The sequence below is a fragment of the Leptonychotes weddellii genome, chromosome 2, assembly GCF_054177405.1.
Source record: "Leptonychotes weddellii isolate Sample4059 chromosome 2, ASM5417740v2, whole genome shotgun sequence".
Lineage (NCBI taxonomy): Eukaryota > Metazoa > Chordata > Mammalia > Carnivora > Phocidae > Leptonychotes > Leptonychotes weddellii.
In genome coordinates this window covers 126906792-126927151 of record NC_138370.1, presented here as the reverse complement: position 1 = coordinate 126927151, position 20360 = coordinate 126906792, and the positions used below count along the sequence as shown (strand labels likewise).

The window sequence follows — 20360 nt, the reverse complement described above, 5'->3', positions numbered from 1 at the left end:
GCCCCTCTTAGAATAGAGCTTAATGTAGAATGATTCTCTATTAAATAGTTCCCAGAGGAGCATACAAGTGAAATTTTATAGTGGTGGCATTTTCTCTTTTCCCTCTTTTTCCTGAAAGTAGTGAGCTCCTCACCAGCCAATAGCAATATGTTAAGACTTACTTTGCATTCACACAAACCAGTGTTGTTTTTAAACCTGAGAATGTAGAAAACTGATGAAGCACTATAAAGGTATCTAGAAAATATAAGACAGGCTTTGCACGGAAGGAGAGTGCCACGAACATCACTCATGGCTTAAAGCCGTTTGGTGGCTGCCCATTGCCTTTTTGATGAACCCAGGATCCTTAGCATGGTCTTTATAGCCCTGCACTGTCCTGTCTCACTTCTCTCTCCAAAGTCATTTTTCAAGGTTCTCTCCCTCGCTGACTGTACTCCAACCACACAGTGTTCTTTTAGGTCCATTAAGGTGCCAGTCTGCCCCTGCCTTGGGGGCTTTGCCTGTGCTGTTTCCTCTGACTGAAATGCTCTTCCTGCCCAGGCAACTGTTGTTCACTCATTCCTCTGTGAACGTCACCCCTTCAGGGAAGTTTCTGGTGACTCTCCAGTCTCGGTTAGAGCCTGTGGCTATAGGGTCTTGTTGCACATTATGCTTTTCCATCATGACACCTACTACAACTGTCATCGAGTCATTGCCTATCTTAATTTTTGGTCAAATGCTAGTCTTCACCAATAGGCTCTTTGCTTCAGAGTTGAAGAGATGATGTCTGGCAAGCTATGGCTCGTGGGTCAGAGACTGCCAGTGGCCTAAGAATGGTTAAGCTAAGAACAGTTACAGTTTTAAAGTGTTTGAAAAAAAGCGTATGTGACAGAGACTGTTTGCCACCTGCAAAGCCTAAAACATTTACTATTTGACCTTTCAAAGAAAAAGTTTGCTAGCCTGTGATCCAAATCATTGCTACGTATGTGGAATAGAAGAACTTGACTAAAGTTTTGACCATGTTTCTTTTCTGACCAGGCCACTTGATTGTGTGATGATGTTGTAAGCACTTTGATGAGCTGAGGGCTGTGTGACCATCATAGGGTTTTAGCTGGAGAAGAACTATACTCAAAGTATGTGCATTAATAACCAGTGGAAATATGGAATGTCTTGGCATTCTCATGCCTTGGCATTTTTTAGCTTGTACTGCCCCGTTGAACAGATTTATTAGCAAATTGGATTAAGACATAATGCACACTTACCAGATTCTCAGAGGACAGAAAATTGACAAGGTTAGCTGTCTACGTTTTAAATCCTAGAATCAAGATGGAGAATGGTCCTGACAGGCTGAAACCACAAGGAATTTAACAAGAGTAAAGGTAAATTATGTAAGTTCAAAACATGAAGTGAATAAGAACGTATGAGAAATCCTGCTTTATTTGGATAGAAGTTTATTGGATAGAAAGTTTCAAAGGCACCCATTACTCAAAAACAGTGGAGGGGATGTGGTTATGGTAACTAGGATGGTGAGATGCCTGGGCACTAACCTAATGGGAATAATTGAAGTAACTTTTCCAGAACTCTTGGAGAGGAGAAGGTTTGAGGGGTAGGAAGGTCATGAAGTTTGCTTTATAGTGAAAGAAAATAGATTTACTGTCTGTTGCCCTGGACATAAACTATAATAGCAGGTGCATGTTTCATGGAGGCAATTTTTATTTTAATATAAAGATGAATTAGATAGGAAATAGAGCTTTATCACTAATTTATGAAGCTTTTATTAAGTCCTCCTTGCACAAAGCACTGTAATAGGGTTCAGGACTGCAGAAATGAATAGGACACAGTCTCTGCCTTGTAGGGGTTCTAATTACCCACTCTGAGATAAATCTGTAAATAATGTAGGGTGGTAGATATCTTAGTGGAGAGAAGGGAGTATGAATTCTGCCAGGGGCTGGGGAGTGGCCAGGGGTGACGTTTGAGGTAATTCTTGAACTGAATGCCTTTTTTTTTTTAAAGATTTTATTTATTTATTTGAGAGAGAATGAGATAGAGCGAGCATGAGAGGGGGGAGGGTCAGAGGGAGAAGCAGACTCCCTGCTGAGCAGGGAGCCTGATGCGGGACTCGATCCCAGGACTCCAGGATCATGACCTGAGCCGAAGGCAGTCGCTTAACCAACTGAGCCACCCAGGCGCCCCTGAATGCTTTTACTATAGTGTTCAACAAGAAGCAAATGACTATATGTTAGGACCATAGTCGTAGGGTGGAGAATTAGACTAGATAGTCTTTGAGTTCTTTTAAGATTTTATGATTTGATGAATGTCAAATGAATGACACATGGGGATTCAAAAATTGAAAATTCAAAAAAAAGGAGGTAGAACGTAGCCTCGGAACCAGGGAACAAGGGAGCGAGTGAACCTTCAAGCTCAGTATTCGTGTCAGTAATGTGGTCATGATCTCCTGGTGCGTTCAGTCAGAGCCGACCGGGTGCACGTGAAGACCCTGTCAAGGAAACTCCTTAGAGCTGTTGTCTGCTCTTGTGTCAGGATTTTATTCTCCCCTTGGTTCTCTTTACCTACTTCTTCCGTGTTTTCTGTTGTTCTAATTTGGTGCATGTTCTCAGAGACCTCAGTGGAGGGTACGTTAAAAAAAATCTGCTAAATAAATAATAGCATGACTACTACAGATTTAATTATAGCTATACAGCTGCCTGTTTGAAGTGTTCTGCTGGGGCCATATGGTCCCTTGTACATCTCAGCCCTGGAAAGACCTGGTTTAAATGTTTCCCAGCTGACAGTGTTGAATTCTCAGAGAACTGCTAGTAGTCATTTGGAAGTCAATAGATGGTGTGCTTTACCTCTGTTGTCTCTCTGCAGATGGACGTTTTATTGACAATTTCTTACTAGGCTCCAAGTAGTCAGATATTAAAGCACCCACCCAGACAGGTCTCCAGAGTTATGTCTACTTGTTAGTTTTGCAGGCTGATTTTTATCACCACATTTGATGTGCTAAGTGGAAAGTACTTCTATATTTAACAACGTTCACTCACTGGCTTTTCAAAAACAGTATTTCAGTGGGTGATTCTTGTAATTATTTTCTGTGGCGTGGGGGGAACAGAAGTAGAGGGCTCAGGAGAGGGCATCTGTTGTGCCCCTGTTACTGTTCTAAGAGTATGGCCTTGAATGAATATTTAGCTTCTCTGGGTCTCAGGAGAGCCAGAACTGGCCCCTTCTGGGTCCCTTTTAGTTCCCAGACTCTGCAAGAATCATCTAGGGAACATGTTCTTGCCAGTGACGAGCATCTAGCATAGAGGGATGCTCTTCCTTTTTCCCATTGTGGCGTTTTGAGTATCTCTTTTCCTAGTACAAATTCCCCATTCTTTGGACCGCAAAAAGCTTTCAGTATGAACTCTGTACACAAAGGCCTAAACCTCAGAAAGTAGCAGTTTTGACCTTCATTATGTACTTTTTTCTGTTTAAAGACTGTCTAATGCATTTTTCCACATCAACAGGCCATTTAGTTTGTGATGAAATCATGGATGCTTTCACCAGAGAAATGCACAATAAATGTGTAGGCACAAAAACTTGCATATAATTTCAAAGTGCCTGTGGACCCCCCTGGATTCCCACCAGGGACCCCAAGTTTAGAACCCACTGCTCTGTGCTTTGACAAGAGTCCTGGCTCTTCCTTCTTGCTCTGAGTGAAAGAACTGCAGAGGTGAGGCTGAGGCCAGAGAAGTAGAAGGTTGAAGCCCAAAGCACCGGCTCTGGGGTCCACGGGGCATGAAGAGTGGAGCCCTGTCCAGCTCCTGGACTGCTCTGGTGTGGAGCACGTGGTGGGGGTGGTGGGCAGCGTTTCCTCAGCTTCCACACAAGAAAAGCACTCTGCATCGGTGTTTGTTGAGCCATTAACTTTCCACTCTTAGTTGCCTTCATCACCTCTGACGACCCCACCCTCCCACCTCTCATCCCTTGCACTTTTTGTTTTTAAAAGAGCAGTCTGTGTTGTTTTATTAGCTACCTTGTCTGGGATGTGTGCAGAGGAGAGTGCACATGAAACATTTCCCCTTAAACTATAATTTTCTCTTGAAGTCATTAACCCTGTGATGCTAATTTTTGTTTTGTCTTCATTTGATTGTTCCCTCTGCAGCCCCTCTCTCCCAATGGCAGCTGGAGATGGTGGGGCAGAAAGAACAAAAGAAACCCTATGTTTAGGATCTTTCTTTTTGGGGTAGGAGAGGGAAGACTGTACACAGATACTGCTTTTTAGATATTAATAGGGTGAGAGTCAGAAGTAAAGCATTTAAGGTTTTTTTTTTTTTCTTCCTGCTGAAAACATGGTCATTCAAGGACAAGTGTGTCATTTTGAGGGAATGCAGATAAAATGGCCCTGTTATTGTGAGGAATTATGTTTGTTTTACTATATAGCTGCACTCATCCACCCATGTTCTTGTCAATCTTCTATTTATCTGATTTTTTAGGCGTACCCTGGGGAAGGTGTCTCTGCACCTTCTCTAGTTAAAAAGCCATGTATCTTTAAACTTGGTAGAATTAACTTGCCTACAAAAGCACTGTACTAGATGGATATATGTACTTAAGACTGTGATGCAAACTGGGGAAGAGATTTCTTCCTAAAATTCAGAAAGTTGTATCTGAATTAAATATGGTACCAATCTGTCTTTTACTTTATTCCTTTGGGAGAGAAAAATTTTATTGTGCCAGTTACCTCTTCCCCATATATTCTAGGATGTTGTTAAAGCTCTAACATGATAATAATTATTATTACCATTCTATTGCTTAGGTTAAAATAAAATGAAACTTTAGGGTGCAGGTTATTTTTAGTGCTCAGCCAAAATTTTAGTGGTGAATTTGTTGTTCATCAGTATTGGTGAAATATTTGTTTTTGATGTTAGGGAGCACTGGACATTTGAAAAAACATAGTTCTAATGTTGTGTGTCATTTTAGACTCTTCCTTCCCGCTCTGTCCAGGCATTCCAAAAATCCTGTATGTTCTGCCTTTTCCTGTTTCTCAAATCTCTTTTCAACATTCCATCCCCACTGATGTTCTCTTGGTTCAGAGTCTCATAATATTCCTCCATTTAACACATTTTTGAGGGGCCTGTTACTAGCTTAGCACTGTGCTTAACCACTTTCAGACATCATTCATCTACACCTCTTATTTTCTATGATGTGGTCATTTATTGCCCCCATTTTATGGATGAGGAAATCAGCTTAGAGAAATGAAGTCATTTGCCCATTGTTCCACAACTAGGAGGAGGAAGGACTGAGGTTTGCTTACAGCTCTGACCCCAAAGCTTATTCCTTCTCTCTACCTGGATATGAACAGCTGGAGAACAGTCACTGAGCTTAGCATGATAAAGCTTGGACTCTGGAGATAGACAGACTTTGGTTTGAATCCTTACTCTGCCTTTTCTAGTTTCATGATCTTAGGTCATGTTATCTCTAAGTCTCATTTCCTCATGGTAAATAGTGACAACAATAACTTGCTGATAGAAATGTGGTGAGAATTTAATAAGATAACTCATGCAAAGTTCCTGGTCTGATCTGGCCAGGAACTATTGATTTAAAAATGTTAGTAATCATTAGTATTACTTTTTTTTTAATTTTTTTTTAATTTTATTTTATTATGTTAGTCACCATACAATAAATACATAATTAGTTTTTGATGTAGTGATCCATGATTCATTGTTTTCGTGTAACACCCAGTGCTCCATGCAGTATGTGCCCGCCTTAATACCCATCAACAGGCTAACCCCCCCACCCCCCGCCCCTGAAACCCTCAGTTTGTTTCTCAGAGTCCATAGTCTCTCATGGTCCATCTCCCCCTCCGATTTCCCCCGCTTCATTTTTCCCTTCCTTCTCCTAATGTCCTCCATGCTATTCTTTATGTTCCACAAGTAAGTGAAACCATATGGTAATTGACTTTCTCTGCTTGACTTACTTCACTTAGCATAATCTCCTCCAGTCCCATCCATGTTGATGTAAAAGTTGGGTATTCATCCTTTCTGATGGCTGAGTAATATTCCATTGTATATATGGACCACATCTTTATCCATTCATCTGTTGAAGGGCATTTCGGCTCTTTCCACAGATTAGTATTACTCTTAATAATTTAAAAATCATTATTGAAGGCCATTGTGCCTCTTGGTGATGGTGCTTTTCGAATGCAGTTTTATCAAATAGGGATTTGAAATTCTAAATTAGGAAGGAATTCAATGTGTAACTATTCTTCGAAAGCAGGACTCCCTCTCAAAATTTTCCTGATAATTCCCAGAGAAGGGTAGGACTTTAAGGCACTTTAACAGGGATTTAAAAACAAAACAAAATGAAACAAAGAAACAAACAAAAAACAATGAATGGTAGCTACCAAGCAACCTAAATATAAAAGTTATTTTTCATTGACCTATGTTCTTAAGTTTTAGAACCAGTAAAGGCTCTTTGCTTCTTCAGAGACTTTTTCAAGTTTGTTACCACCAAATGGGAGCACCTTTCCTGGACCTTCAGTGTCCTCATCTGTATTTATGTAGAGTCTAAGAACACTACAAGACAGGTGTGGTCACATAGATTCTGTGCCTTTAATAGACATTTAGTGAACACTTACTGCAAGGCTATGCCCTTATAAGGGACAGGGGAACAAAGTAGAATAATGCATGGTTCCTTATTATAGGGTACTTTAGAACCCTTTTTATTTATTTTTTATTTTTATTTTTTTAAAGATTTATTCATTTATTAGAGCGTGGGGGGAGGGGGAGAGGGAGAGAAACCCTCAAGCAGACTCCCCACTGAGTGCGGAGCCTGATACGGGGCTTGACCCCAATACCCATGAGATCACAGACCTGAGCCAAAACCCAGAGTCCCGGATGCTCAACTGACTGAGCCACCCAGGTGCCCAGAACCCTTTTAAAGGTGCTTTTCTAATAAAAGTCACAGCCAAGTCAATCACTGAATGCATTGTGATAAGTATAATCACAGAGGGAAGGCTAGGGTCCTGTGGTAGAACAATGTTAGGGAAAGTTGGGGGCGTCAAGGTCAAACTTACTCTCCTTGTAATTCTTGGCTAGAGTTTGGAGGCATAAGTTGTATTTAGCATCGAAGGGACAGAGCAGGGAGGGCAGGCATCCAGGCAAAGGGCATTTCCCACCAAATAGATTAATGAGTATTTCAAGTCTCCTTCCTTAATGCATGGAGTAGGTGACCTGCTTATATGTACAGTGGAATTCATGACACAGCAATAAAAGAGGAAAAATAACTTCTAGAAACATTACTTAACCCAACTAGCACCTGGAGTTTACAGGTTCTTGATTTACTTTAAATACTTTTTAAGATGCTGTTCTCCATATTTGGGTTTTCTACCTTCTTTCTCTCTCTCTGACCCATTTTATTTTATGTAATTAAATCCTGTTAAATGCTTTAAAATGTGCTCAATTAAAATTTTTAAAGATTATCTGTACAGAGCCTAAGCTATTGTAGGTGCTTGACATTGGTTTTCTGTATAAGAGGTTTATTTTATTTTATTTTAATTTTTTTATTTTTTAAAGATTTTATTTATTTGTCAGAGAGAGGGAGGGAAGGAGGAGGGAGGGAGAGGGAGGCAGGCAGCACAAGCAGGGGGAGCAGCTCCACCCCCAGACCCACCCCCCATCATGACCTGAGCTGAAGGCAGCCGCTTAACTGACTGACTGAGCGACCCAGGTGTCCCTGTGTAAGAGATTTAGAGATTTCAGAGCACTCTCTTCTAAATTTTAGGTAGCAAAATATATTCATCAGAAATTTAAGGGTTTCACAGTGTAGTGAAGTGAACAGAGCATTAAAAGTTAGAATTCATGTCCTGGCTTGACCATTTAGCTGTATGAGTTTCATGAAGTCCCTTCACCTTCTTGAACTTCAGTTTCTTTCACCTGGAAAATGGTTTAATAATATATTTCTCATAAGCTTGCTATAAGAATTCAAGTAAGGTAGTAATTGTGAAAGTGTTTTAAAGACTGTAAATAGCTATAAGCGTATTGACAGTATGATTTTTTAATGATGGAAGACATAAGAAAATGTGACTAGATATTTTGACAAGTTGATTTCAAACTAGGTCAGTACTTGAAATTTCATCCTATTTAGGAAATCAGAACTAATGGATTGTACTTAATGTTATATTTAGTTTAATAGCCATTTGTGAATGTGCTGCTTTGCAGAATCATTTGCATTAATGGTGGTAAGATGTCTATATTTGGAAGGAAAAATTAGAAAATCAAATTTTCACCCTCAGGGGACTGTTTTCATTTTGTATTTTAAGAAATGGAATAAACGAAAGGACAAGAGTGTTCAAAAAGTAAAAACATGTAGCCACAGAGCCTTTTGGCATCTTGTCTTAGTTAATGACTTTGTTTGCACTCTTTCATATTTTATACACTCTGGGAATCTCAGATCATGTCATAAATGTTCAGTACTAATAACATTATAAGTGATTGCCTAGATTTTGGAATCTGTAGGTGATCAAGCAATAGCTACCCCCCCCCCCTTTTTAAGGCCTCTTAGACATTGGGGCAATAGTTTTTAAATTTAGCCTTTGGAGATATTCTTCTAAATCACAGCTTGGGGCGCCTGGGTGGCTCAATCGTTAAGCGTCTGCCTTCGGCTCAGGTCATGATCCCAGGGTCCTGGGATCGAGTCCCACATCGGGCTCCCTGCTCAGCAGGAAGCTTGCTTCTCCCTCTCCCACTCCCCCTGCTTGTGTTCCCTCTCTCGCTGTGTCTCTCTCTGTCAAATAAATAAATAAAAATCTTTAAAAAAAAAAAAATCACAGCTTGAAGATAACCTAAAGGGCAATCAGAGCTTCCATTAAAAACAAAACAAAAAAATGTGTGTAGAAATTATTCCAGTAGTTCTGTCTATTAGACCAAGAAAGTCCCACAAATTAGCTTAAGGGATGAGTAAAGGATATCTTCATGTAACAGAAAAGTTTAAGATGCTTTTTTCTTATGTGGTTTTGAAATAAAACGCAATACCTGTTTAAGCTTATGACACAGTAATTCTTATCATTTTCCTCCTTCTGCCATTTCCAAGTTGGGCAACCACACAATTTATAAGAAAGAAATGAGATTTAGGAATGGAGGGCTGGGGTATGTTGAAGAGATGGTGTTTGTCCATGCAGTTCAGAAACACCAAACCCTTGTCCTCAGTCCAACACTGTTTTTAGAAGATCATCAAGGGAAGTGTGTACACAGGGAAACAAAGGCCAAGAATTCTTTTATTACTGGCTGAGGCTTTGGCTGCAAACCCCAATGTACAACCCTGGTGAACTAGGAAGAGCATGAAAGCAAAACAAGCTCCTTGTATTTGGAACACAAGAGTAGGCCTGCTTTTACATTGGGAACCCCTAACTATGAAGAAAGGCCAGAATAGAGCTTTTGGCAAGAATAACTATTTTCCCCGTACCTGGGGGAAAAGCTGGTATAGGCTAATTGACTTAGAATTTGACTATTTCAGATCAGCTCTCTTCTTTGTATGTGGGATGAGAGGGCTGCTGGAAAGTGGGGAGGAGGATTGGAGATAGGGACAGTCTTCAGTTAACCACAGAAGCCAGCTCTAGGCACTCACTGGTTTCCAGCCATTACTCCAGGATTCCCAGAGTTTGAGACTATAGGTTTACTCCAAGTAATATCCATAGTTTTTGGTAGGTCAAACGTATTTCAAAGATTATCCCAGGGATTCATTTTCACAAGGCTACTTTTGATGGTCTGCTTCTTCATGCCAACACTGGTGGAAGCTAATTTTAACCTGAGGACAGTGTACTTGATTAGGTTATATTATATTCATGTTGAGTAGTGGGCTATTAACGGTTTATATACTATTGGAAAATAAAGGCAGGCATATATCACCTCAGATATAACACAGTCAGGGGGTCTCCCTGATATGCAAGATAGGAAGAGTGAAGACAGTAAGGAGGTTTACTTCCCATGTTGGAGACACCAAAAAGAATGGGAAAGGAGTGAGCCCCATATTTTTGTTTTTTATATCTTGCCAGGTATTTTACCTCTTATCTCGTCCAATCTTTACAAAAGCCTTTATGAGTTAGGGCTATGGAATATGGTTTTAGTTTTCACTGTCCTTGATTTCCTTTAAGGATTTTCTGCCAAGGGAGAACTCCATGTAAGCCAGATTTGCAATGAAATAATAGTTTATTTATTAAGAAACTCACTGTAGTATAAATATTTTATTACAGTAAAATATATGTGGGTGATTTACATATACAGACATTTATAAATCATAAATCTACTTGATGATTTTTCACATTGTGAACACATATTTATAATTGTTACTCAGATTATGAAATAGAACATGACCAGCATAGTATGTTTGTTTTCTTTGTCATGATTTATTTTCTTATTTTTATTATTTTCTACTTTATACCTTCTTTGAGTTTCATTTTCTGGTTTATTTTCACTTCTTGAGATATATATTTAGATCATCAAACTTTGGCTTTCCTTCTTTTGTAATATTTGCATTTAAGGCCATGAATTTTATCCAATGCACATGCTTATATTCTACAAATTTTGATATGTCATATTTTTATATTATGAGTAATACTGACTTTAATAAATCGATAATGCATCTTTTAATCTCCAAGAAATCTACTTTGTTTTTAAATATGATTCTGCTGAAATTCTCCATGTTGTAATCAATATTTTAAAAATATTACTGTTATTTCAAAGTGTGTCTGATAATTACAATATGAAACTCTCCTTTGTTTCTAATTTCTGGTTTTTCTTTCTCTTGGGCCCCAGTCATTTGATTTTATCTGCTAGTATGCCTAGTAATTCTGATTATAATTCTGATATAATATGTACATAGTAGAGATAATTTGATACTCAGGATGATATTCTCTTTCTTCAGAGTTTATTTCTTTTGCTTTTGGCTGGCATTTAGGTGAGGGGCAGGTCACCCTAATATTCAGTCTGGAATTGAGCTGATTGGAAGCTGGGTTTCGGTCTTTATGTGGATTAGTCTATTACTAGTTTGCCCTTAAGCCTTGGATCTTGTCCTTTAGAGGTCCCAACTAAATGCCTGGCATGCTTGGCCATTATTTTGAAGCTGCTGAAGGCTCTGCTCAATTTCTGAAGCTCTGCAGCTACTTAGGAATCATCAAATGCCTTTAGTAGAAAAGCAGAGCTGAATTTAGCCTCACCTTTATGCAGTTTCCTTTTTCAAGGATATTGGTTCCTCAAGTTTTTAATGTCACAGTAACTTTCTGGTGCCTTTAAGCAGATTACAAAAATTCTTCAGTTTTTCTTGCTGGAAGGGTTGGTGTGATGCAAGCTAGTTCACCATAGCTGAAAGTGAAGTCTCTTAGGAACATTTTTTTAGGTTGGACATTTTTAGTTCACTAAATACACAGCTCCAGGCCTACAACCACCCACACAGACTCTAAATCCTGGGATTCATAGACTTAAGAGCCATGTGTTATGATAGAGAAATGTAGTTGAGCCTATGAAACAGATTCTGAGTCTCCTTACCTAACGAGCCACAGGGATGAAGATGTCGGGTCTCTCTCTCTCTCTCTCTCTCTTTTTAAATCCATTCACTTATCTTTTTGTAACAGAGAACAGTTAGCTTGCTTCTTGTCTTCAAGGCACTGTAACCTTCCCATTGGAAAAAAGTACCAATGAATTTGTCAAACTCTGCTCCATCAAATTGGCCATTTCCATCCCCCAAGGTGTAGAGAAAGGGAGCGGACAGAGGCAGAATCATCTCACTCTGGTGAGTGAGAGAGCACTTTTTTCCTACCCTAACAGTTAATATTGTTTGCATATAGTAAATGAATAAATTTATACTCAAGTAGCGTAAATAATTTACCAAGATGCTGTTTGACCTAGGCGTTCTCTCATACTTTTAAGTTCCTTGAATCCTAAAGGTTCCACAGCATGGATTTATTCTCCAATGCCATATCTTAGGCACTGCTCAAGAGTCAGCCTCAGTGAGATTAAAATATAGGGGGACCATATAATTTTTTTTAGCACAAGATACTTTTGAGAATGAAAGAAGGTAGTATTAATAATTATATCAGGAAATGGGGTAAACTGGGACTGCCATAAAGAAACTGATAGGTGTGGTGACCCTACTTTACCACTAAGATTTCTTTGCAGTGGGAGGACATGGTCCCAGAGTGATCTGTAGTGAGCTTAGCAGATGAGTTTGTTTGGGAAGGAATAAGAGCTAGCAATTTTCAGAGAGAACGGAAAGGGGGGAATCAGCAGGAAGAAGAAAAAATAAGCTAAGAAGAAGAAAAGAAGGTAAGAAGGAACACCAATAAGAAAGCCAGGAATAAGCTCTTTACCCAGGAAAGCAGGTGGATGTTAGCATGCAGACATGATTCATTAAGCAGGGTGAATTGAAAATAAGTACAGATTGGAAGATTAAACTTATTCTCATTGAGAGGAAAAGAGAATGTATAGAATGCAGTAGCAGTAGGTGTAGGCTTTGTAAAAATAATGAGAAAGTATCCTCAAGTTTACATGATTTTTAAAACATCACTTGTAGTAAGGACATTGAACAGCCCATAGGATCCATTCTAATAAATCAGATTCAAATGACAAGCTATGAGTACTCCTGGTTAAAAATGACACTTCATAACAGATGCACTTATTTTAGCATATGCTAATAATGGCAGGCAAAAAGAGGTAGGGTTTAAATGACTTACGTGACTGGGAATAATATGATAGTCTGGACCTACTTACCAGGTGATGCTGTTGGTCTGAGGGTGATAGTAAGGAGGCTAGGAGGACACAGTGTTAATCAAATGGTCATCCCAGTCAGTTAACATTGGTTAGCCATTACTTAGTAATGGGTCCCATACAGAAAACCTAAAAACTGCCTTCATGGAAGATGGCAGGAGAATCTAGGACCTGAGTAGAGTACAGAAGATAGACTTTTCAATTAGCTATATATGGTACATATCACTTGTGTGAGTCACTTTGCATTATCTCACAGAGCCATCATCCCAAGTAACCCATCTCTTTTATAATCAGCCTACTTGTTCTGCTTTGTTATAATCTCTAGTTTCTTCGTATGCTAATACTGTGATCCCTGAGTCTTAGAACACCACTCAGAAAGTAAGGACATACAAGAAATTACAAAAATGAACATGTATGGCAGAGGGCAAGCCATATACTTCTGAGTATTTATAGCAAGATCTGACTCTGGAAGAAAGGATGCACGCTAGTATAAAAGGCATTTGAAATGCACACATCTGGATTCACAGAGTTGGTGGTGGTCCAGTTGTAGCTCCACATAACAGCCGTTTGAAATAGATTTCTTTGAGATCAAGTTTGGGTAAAGGAATTCGTATTCACTGTGTGTGTTCTCATAGCTGTGTATCCCTTGGAGAAGCAACTAGTGATCTACAGGCAAGGAATGCCAAACTTTATCTTTCGAATTCAATCCAGATGAATTTATTGGGTGATTTTTAACCTGATTTGAAAGCCCTAGATTCTGTTCTTGCTTTCATTATCTGTTATTGTTCTCTTAGTTTCTGGTTATTCTTTACCTTTTTGTTTAATGTTTGTAATTTTTTCTTAGAGTAGGGTCTATCTGCCGCCCACTACGAGGCATTAAACATTATAGGCATCCATAAAGTTTGAAGAGAATTAAATGGAGTTGAGAGTGGATTTAAATGGGAAGTGAGAAAATTTGTCCAAATAGCATTTTAAAAATCTGTTTTCATATCATAATGTGCCTTATTTATCTCCTAGTAGTAGATAAAGCATTCCTAGGCATATAGGCATATTCAGGGCTCTGAGAATATCTGTAGTATAGAAACATTTAATCTTATTTAACTTGTATTCCTCAAATTTATTTGACAAATACATTTTTGCAAAGGGTCTGGACTCTTAAGTAGACAGAAATCACCTCAAATTAATTTAAACCCAATATGGAATTTTCTGGCTTATGTAACAAGTAAGAATTCTTGATGAGTTCACAGAATGGAGAAGCTGCAGGACCTCAGGGCCTGGGACTTGGGACTCAGCAATCTCTCTTTTCATCCATTTTTCTCTCTTGCTTTTGTCTGTTGCCTTTTGGGTGCTGACCTCATTCTCTCCTAGTGTGGACAGTCCTATGACAGGCCCTTTCAACATGGAGGGGAATAACCTCAGGTGAAAGGGAAAATGCTGATTTTTATACAAGTAAAATATTAATTTCCCACAAGGATTTGGTTCCTGCCTGAGTCACACATCCATCCTTTGGGCCAGTCACTGTTATCAGGGGAGGAGTTTACTAAGATTGGCTGTATCCAGGCCTTTTGTCCATTGAGATGACCTGGTCAGTGGTTATGTCCAGAACCTTTAAGAGAGGAGTTTGAACAGCTTATTGGGAAGAGCAGAAATAGTACCCACCATTCATCCAGTCAACAGATATTTATTCAACCTTTCTCTTCAGGCACTCTTCAAGGCATTAGAGATACAACACTGAACAAAATAGATGGATATTAATACCTTCATGGAACTTTCTAGTGGGGAGGCAGATAATAAAGACGATAGGTAAAACACGGCATGTTTGTGATAAGTACAAAGAAGGAAAAAATAAAGCAGGAAAGAGGAGTAAAAAGAATCTGTGGGTAGAAGAAGGCTGATATTTTAACTAATGTGGCCAGGGAAAGACTCATTGATGAAAAGGTGACTTTTAAATAAAGATCCAAGGAAAGTAAGAGAGGAAACCATGCAGACATTACATTGGGAAGCAACAGCAAGTGTAAAGGCCCTGAGGTTAGAGTGTACCTGGCATGTTTGAGGGAGGACATGGAGTCTGGAGTAGTGGGCATGGGGAAGACTGGGAGAGAGCAGTAGGAAATAAGGTCAGGTTGCTGATAAGGAGCCAGATGATGCTGGGGTTGTGACTTGTCCTGACAGCATTGCCTTCCCCCCCGGGGTTTGAGAAGAGGAATGACAGGATCTGACTTCTGATTTGACTGCTGTGGCTACTTTGGTGAATTGACGGGGGGCAAGAGCAGAAGCAGATAATCCAGCCAAGAAGCCAATGCCATTATCCAGGAGAGAGAGATGATCATAGCAGATGATAGTGGACGAAGGTAGAGGCAGTGAAGGTGGTGAGAAATGATCAGATTCTGGGTATACTTTGAATGTGGATCCAATAGGATTTGCTGATAGAATGGGCATGGGGTGTGAGAGGAAGGTAAGTGTCTAAGATGACAGCAAGATTTTGACCTTAGCAATGAAAGAATGGTAACCATGAGCCAGATGAGGAAGACTGCAGAAAGAGCCAGTTTGAGGAGACTACTGGGGGTGGGGGCTCAGTTTTTGGATAAGTGAAGTTTGAAATGCCTATTAGACATCCAAGTGGAGATGTTACAGGTCTGGAGTTCAGGGAGGAGGTCCTGGCTGAAGATAGAAATGTGTGAGTCATCAGCATATAGAAGGTGTTTAAAGGCATGAGATTTGATGAGCTCACCCAGGGAGTGTGTAATAGATAGGAAAGAGCCACTCAGGGGCTGAGTTCTGAGGTACCTCAGATACCATACATGTTCATTTTAGAAAAGCTATTAGTTTCTCTGAGAACACTAGCATTTCACAAACACAGTTTGAGATCTGCTGATCTGAAGGAACATGTCTTTAGAACTACATCTCTTTAGAGCATATAGAATATAGTTTACGTCCTTTGGCCTTAAAAATACACTCCTAATTTTCCAATATGGGTATGATAATCTCAGTAAATGTAACATAGTACTCTAAGACATTTTGTGGAGGAATATAATTGACTGTAGGCTATTCTGCATGTGTTCTGAGTCAGGTAGTTTATTAGCGACAGATTTGGACACAGATTCTAGAGTGAGCCTTGGGAAGCTAACTTTCCTGGGCATTTGATGGTTTTTGGTCTGATTTTTAGTGCTACAGAGTTCATTCTTTCCATTCATAATATTTATTACAGCTGAATTATGTGCAAAGTAGGTATCCAGTACAATGGGGGATAAACTATTCTAAACCTCAGGAAATTTGGGGAAAAGATTTAAGCTTTCAAAAGTATGATTCAGAAGTGAGTGCTTCCAGAGTTCCCAAGAAAGTGGGGCTGAGATGGTTAAATGGCTCATGCTTGATGTTTAGAGGAGGTAGAAGGATGTTTAGAAAAGGTAGAAATGTGGAAAGGAAATTTTTATAATGTGTGTGGGAGTCTAACTACATAAAATAGAATAGGATTATCAGATTACCTGCCTAACTAGATAGAGCAAAGAGTGTGCTGAAGAGAATGGGAAATAAAATCAGATTATTATATAGAGCTGTTGGTAATGGGAACTCTCTGGAAAGAACCTGGGGAAGATTATTCTAGCAGTGATATTTTGTTAGACGTTTGTGCCACTTAGCCATACCCTATACTGTACTCTGTGTTTTAGAAAACAGTTCACTACTGCAACTTCCTTAGGTGATAATAACAGTTTTGGCAATTTGATGCTTTTAGACCCTTCCCATGGCTGCTCTTTAACTATTTATAGAATCAAATAGATTTTTTAAAAAATATTAACATTTCTTGGAGGACTAATGGTATAAACTCTGGAAAATTCCCTTACTGCTTAGAAGTAGTCATGTTCCTAACATCTAAATATCTTCCTTTGCTTTTTTGTGTGTTGTTTGTTTCCACTAAATTATTAGCCCTGATGTCCTTGCTTTTTGCCTCACAGCTTTCTTCTTATGTGCAGTACCAAATTTAAAAAATTCTACAAAAATGCTAACGAGGGTGATGGAGTTTTAGGGATTACTTCTCATGTCACTTATTTTCCCCAATTAAAAACTCTGCAGATGCGGGTGCCTGGGTGGCTCCACAGGTAGAGCATGTGAGACTTGATCTCAGGATCATGAGTTCAAGCCCTACACTGGGTGTAGAGCTTACCAAAAAAAAAAAAAAAAAAAAAGAAAGAAAAAGAAAAAGAAAACTCTATAAATGGAAATTGTTACTATAACTCCTATACCTTTTTTTTACTATAAACTTTTTATTTTTTAATTTTATTTTATTATGTTATGTTAATCACCATACATTATTACATCAGTAGTTTTTGATGTAGTGTTCCATGATTCATTGTTTGTTTATAACACCCAGTGCTCCATTCAATATGTGCCCTCCTTAATACCCATCACTGGGCTAACCCATCCCCCCACCCCCATCCCCTCTAAAACCCTCAGTTTATTAATGGGGAAAATTGGGCCATGTCTGCCATTTCCTCTCTCAGCAGTAATTCATGGCAAAAAGTACTGAGTTCACTGGTAACTTTTGACCTAAGGGGAGGGGCATTTATATTGATGATTAGTATATATCAGAAGTTGGTCCCTTTCATATGGTCCTGCAAAATTCTTATCTCCATCCTTCCACAATTGTTGAAATGTTTTCCTTGAGCTGTGGGAGGTGTTTCCCACTCATTGAAGAGTGCCTGAACAGGCCTGTTCTAAGTAGAACTTGGGGAAGGCCAGGAAAGGGACAAATAACACCTACAAGATAAGCTTTCCAAGTGACCATAAGAAGCAACCTTTCCTCCCCAAGAAAATCTCTTTATACCTTTACCCCTCTCCTCAAATTTCCACATACCCTTCCCCACTTCCTCCCTAGCTCACTTCTCAGTTCTCTTTTCCATAGTTCAAGGTTGCTTGAACTACTTTTGTGGTTGTCCCCTGTATCTCCTGCAGCAGTAATCTGTCTCATTAACATTCCAAGGTGTTAGCACACTTGCCATTTAAAAGAAATTCTCTATTTTATGTTTTCCTTTACCTACTTTCCTGTTCCTTGCCTTTTCTTGGTAGCAACATTTCTCAAAATAATTCTCTCTACTGCCTGTCTCCACTTCTTCACTGGGCACCCTGGTGGCCACCATAACTGCTCTTGTCAAGATCACCCGGCACCTCCATCTTGACGAATTCATTGGTCCATTCTTGGTTCTCATCTTATTTGAACTTTCAGCAGCCTGTGACTCAGCTGATATACTCTCTTAATTGAGCCCTTTCTTCACCTGATTGTTGGCATATCCTGGTTTTCCTCCAACCTCACTGGCTGCTCTGTGAGGGTGTCCTCTGCTGAGATCTCCTCCCATCCCTATAAAAAATAAAGTGGCCCATGGTTTAGGTCTTATCCCTCTTCTCTATCTACACTCACACTCAAGCTTGTGTCGTCCTGTCTCATGGTCCTAAATTCTGTTTATGTGTTAATATCTTCTAAATGGATGTCCTCCTATGCCACCTTTCCATCTGGATTTTTAGTAGGCAAGACTCACCTAAAACATCCCAAACTCCTTACTGTGGCCTTCAAGGTTCTTACCACCTGCCCCCCGCCCCTTACCTATGCAACTTCATTTGCTGCTATTTTCTCTTCCTTGCTCCTTTATCTCCCACCGCACTCAACTTTCTCACTATACCTCTCTACCAAGTTCTTTTCTGCCTCAGAGCTTTTGCACTTGCTGTTCTCTTTGCCTAGAATGTTCTTTGAGCAGATCTTTGCATGGCTTATCCCCTCAATCCAGTGTAAAATGTACTTCTTCAGAGGCTTTCCCTGACTACCCTGTCTAAAATAGTACCCTCTAACCTGTTTTATTTTTCCTTCTTAGCACTTATCACTACTTTAAATCATATTTTATTTCTCCTCTGGTGAAATATGACCCAAGGAAGATGTAATTTGTTGATCTATCCCTGTATCCCTAGGGGTTAGATCAATGCCTGGCTCATAGTAGACTCTCAACATATGTTTACTAAGTGAGTGAAAAATAAATGAATTGTTTTATATGTAAACATTTTTTATATGTAAGCCATGTGATTATACCCTCAATATTTTTGAATCCAAAGTACAGAGTAATGTTTTTTATAATAGAATGGCTAAACATAATAGAAAAATGGCTAGCTAGAGCCTGTTGTGTGTGGACTCATATAAAGGAATTTCCTTGAGTGATATATGGAGTGTCTCTTCTTGTTCCCTTCTCTGGAAATAAGTTGTGTATTCTTGGCTTTTCCCATGCAGCTGAAGAATAAGTTCATGAAAAAACTGCCACGTGATGCAGAAGCCTCCAACGTGCTTGTTGGGGAGGTTGACTTCTTGGATACTCCTTTCATTGCCTTTGTTCGGCTCCAGCAGGCGGTCATGCTGGGTGCCCTGACTGAGGTCCCTGTGCCCACAAGGTAAGCTTCTCCCTGACCTGCTGGGATCTACAATGTGCTTCTAGAGTGGTCTTGGCTAGATAATCAGTAGAATGAGGATACATCCAGAGCAAGCATATTGGAAAGGTTTAATCTGAAATAATGATTTAGCCTGTCTTTCATGCTATCAAATTACTTGGCACTTGTAGAGTAGTAAGAATAACAATTTAATAATTAATTGGGCCATGTACTAGTTTATTCTTAGGGATTAGTTGATTTAATTCTCACAATAATATATATTTTTTTAAAGTTTATTTATTTTAAGTAATCTCTGCACCCAACATGGGGCTTGAACCCACAACCCTGAGATCAAGAGTCGTATGCCCCTCTGACTGAGCTAGCCAGGTGCCCCTCTTATAATAATATTTTTAAATTCTAAACTATAGGGATATGGATTTTACAGATGAAGAAACTGAGTCTGAGAATTTAAGTAACTTGTCCAACATCATACAGATGATAAATGTTTCAGAGGTCAGAGTTGCTTTAGGTTGCTCTATGTTTTATTGGAAAATTGGCAATAGGTACATATATATATACACATACACGTATGTATATATGTGATTCTGTGCATATATACACACACATATAGAAAAATCATTAATCTGCACACTTAAATTTGTACACTTTTACTGTTACGTGTTTTATCACATAAGTTCTTATTCTAAAAGGAAGCACATTACGGTTCTTAGGATCACGTCCTCACTGCCCGCACAGCACGTTACGAGGCCTCCAGTTGATCTACCTTGCAGCTGAGCTCAGAGAGTTAGAAGCTAGACTTACAGAGTGCCGTAGGTAAACAGAAGGTAATGCCTGACTTCAGCTTGTGCTGAAGAAGAGTTTAAAGAGCAGTTTGTAATCTTCGAGTTGACATCATAAAATTCGAGTTGACATCATAAAATTATCATGTGAAGAGGAACTTTTCAGGGGCGGGTGCTTTTTTTGTGGGTCCTGGGCAAGGACAAGTGACTTCCGCCTCTTTTAGGTTTCCTCAGGTGAGCAGGAAGGGCTGTGACTCTGCAGTGATCTCAAATGGTTTCAGCATCCTACACTGAGACAAGGGGCTCCCAGATTAGGGGGGAAAAGGAGAACATTTCCTTATGGCCTCCTGATTCATAGATTTGGGCTATTTTTTCTTATCATACAGATATTTTCTCCTTATTTTTATATTTCTTAGACACTTAAAAGGGGAATAATATTGGTCGT

The 20360-nt window shown here is 39.3% G+C and overlaps 1 protein-coding gene across 1 annotated transcript in view; it reads left to right on the top strand.

Moving 5' to 3' along the window:
• SLC4A4 (solute carrier family 4 member 4) overlaps positions 1-20360 on the top strand; it is a 278229-nt gene that overhangs the window by 144467 nt on the left and 113402 nt on the right. The window contains exons 8-10 of the mRNA XM_081813147.1: positions 1323-1382; positions 12759-12767; positions 18982-19139. Coding sequence (XP_081669273.1) covers positions 1323-1382; positions 12759-12767; positions 18982-19139 — 227 coding nt within the window. The remainder of the gene's footprint in view (positions 1-1322; positions 1383-12758; positions 12768-18981; positions 19140-20360) is intronic.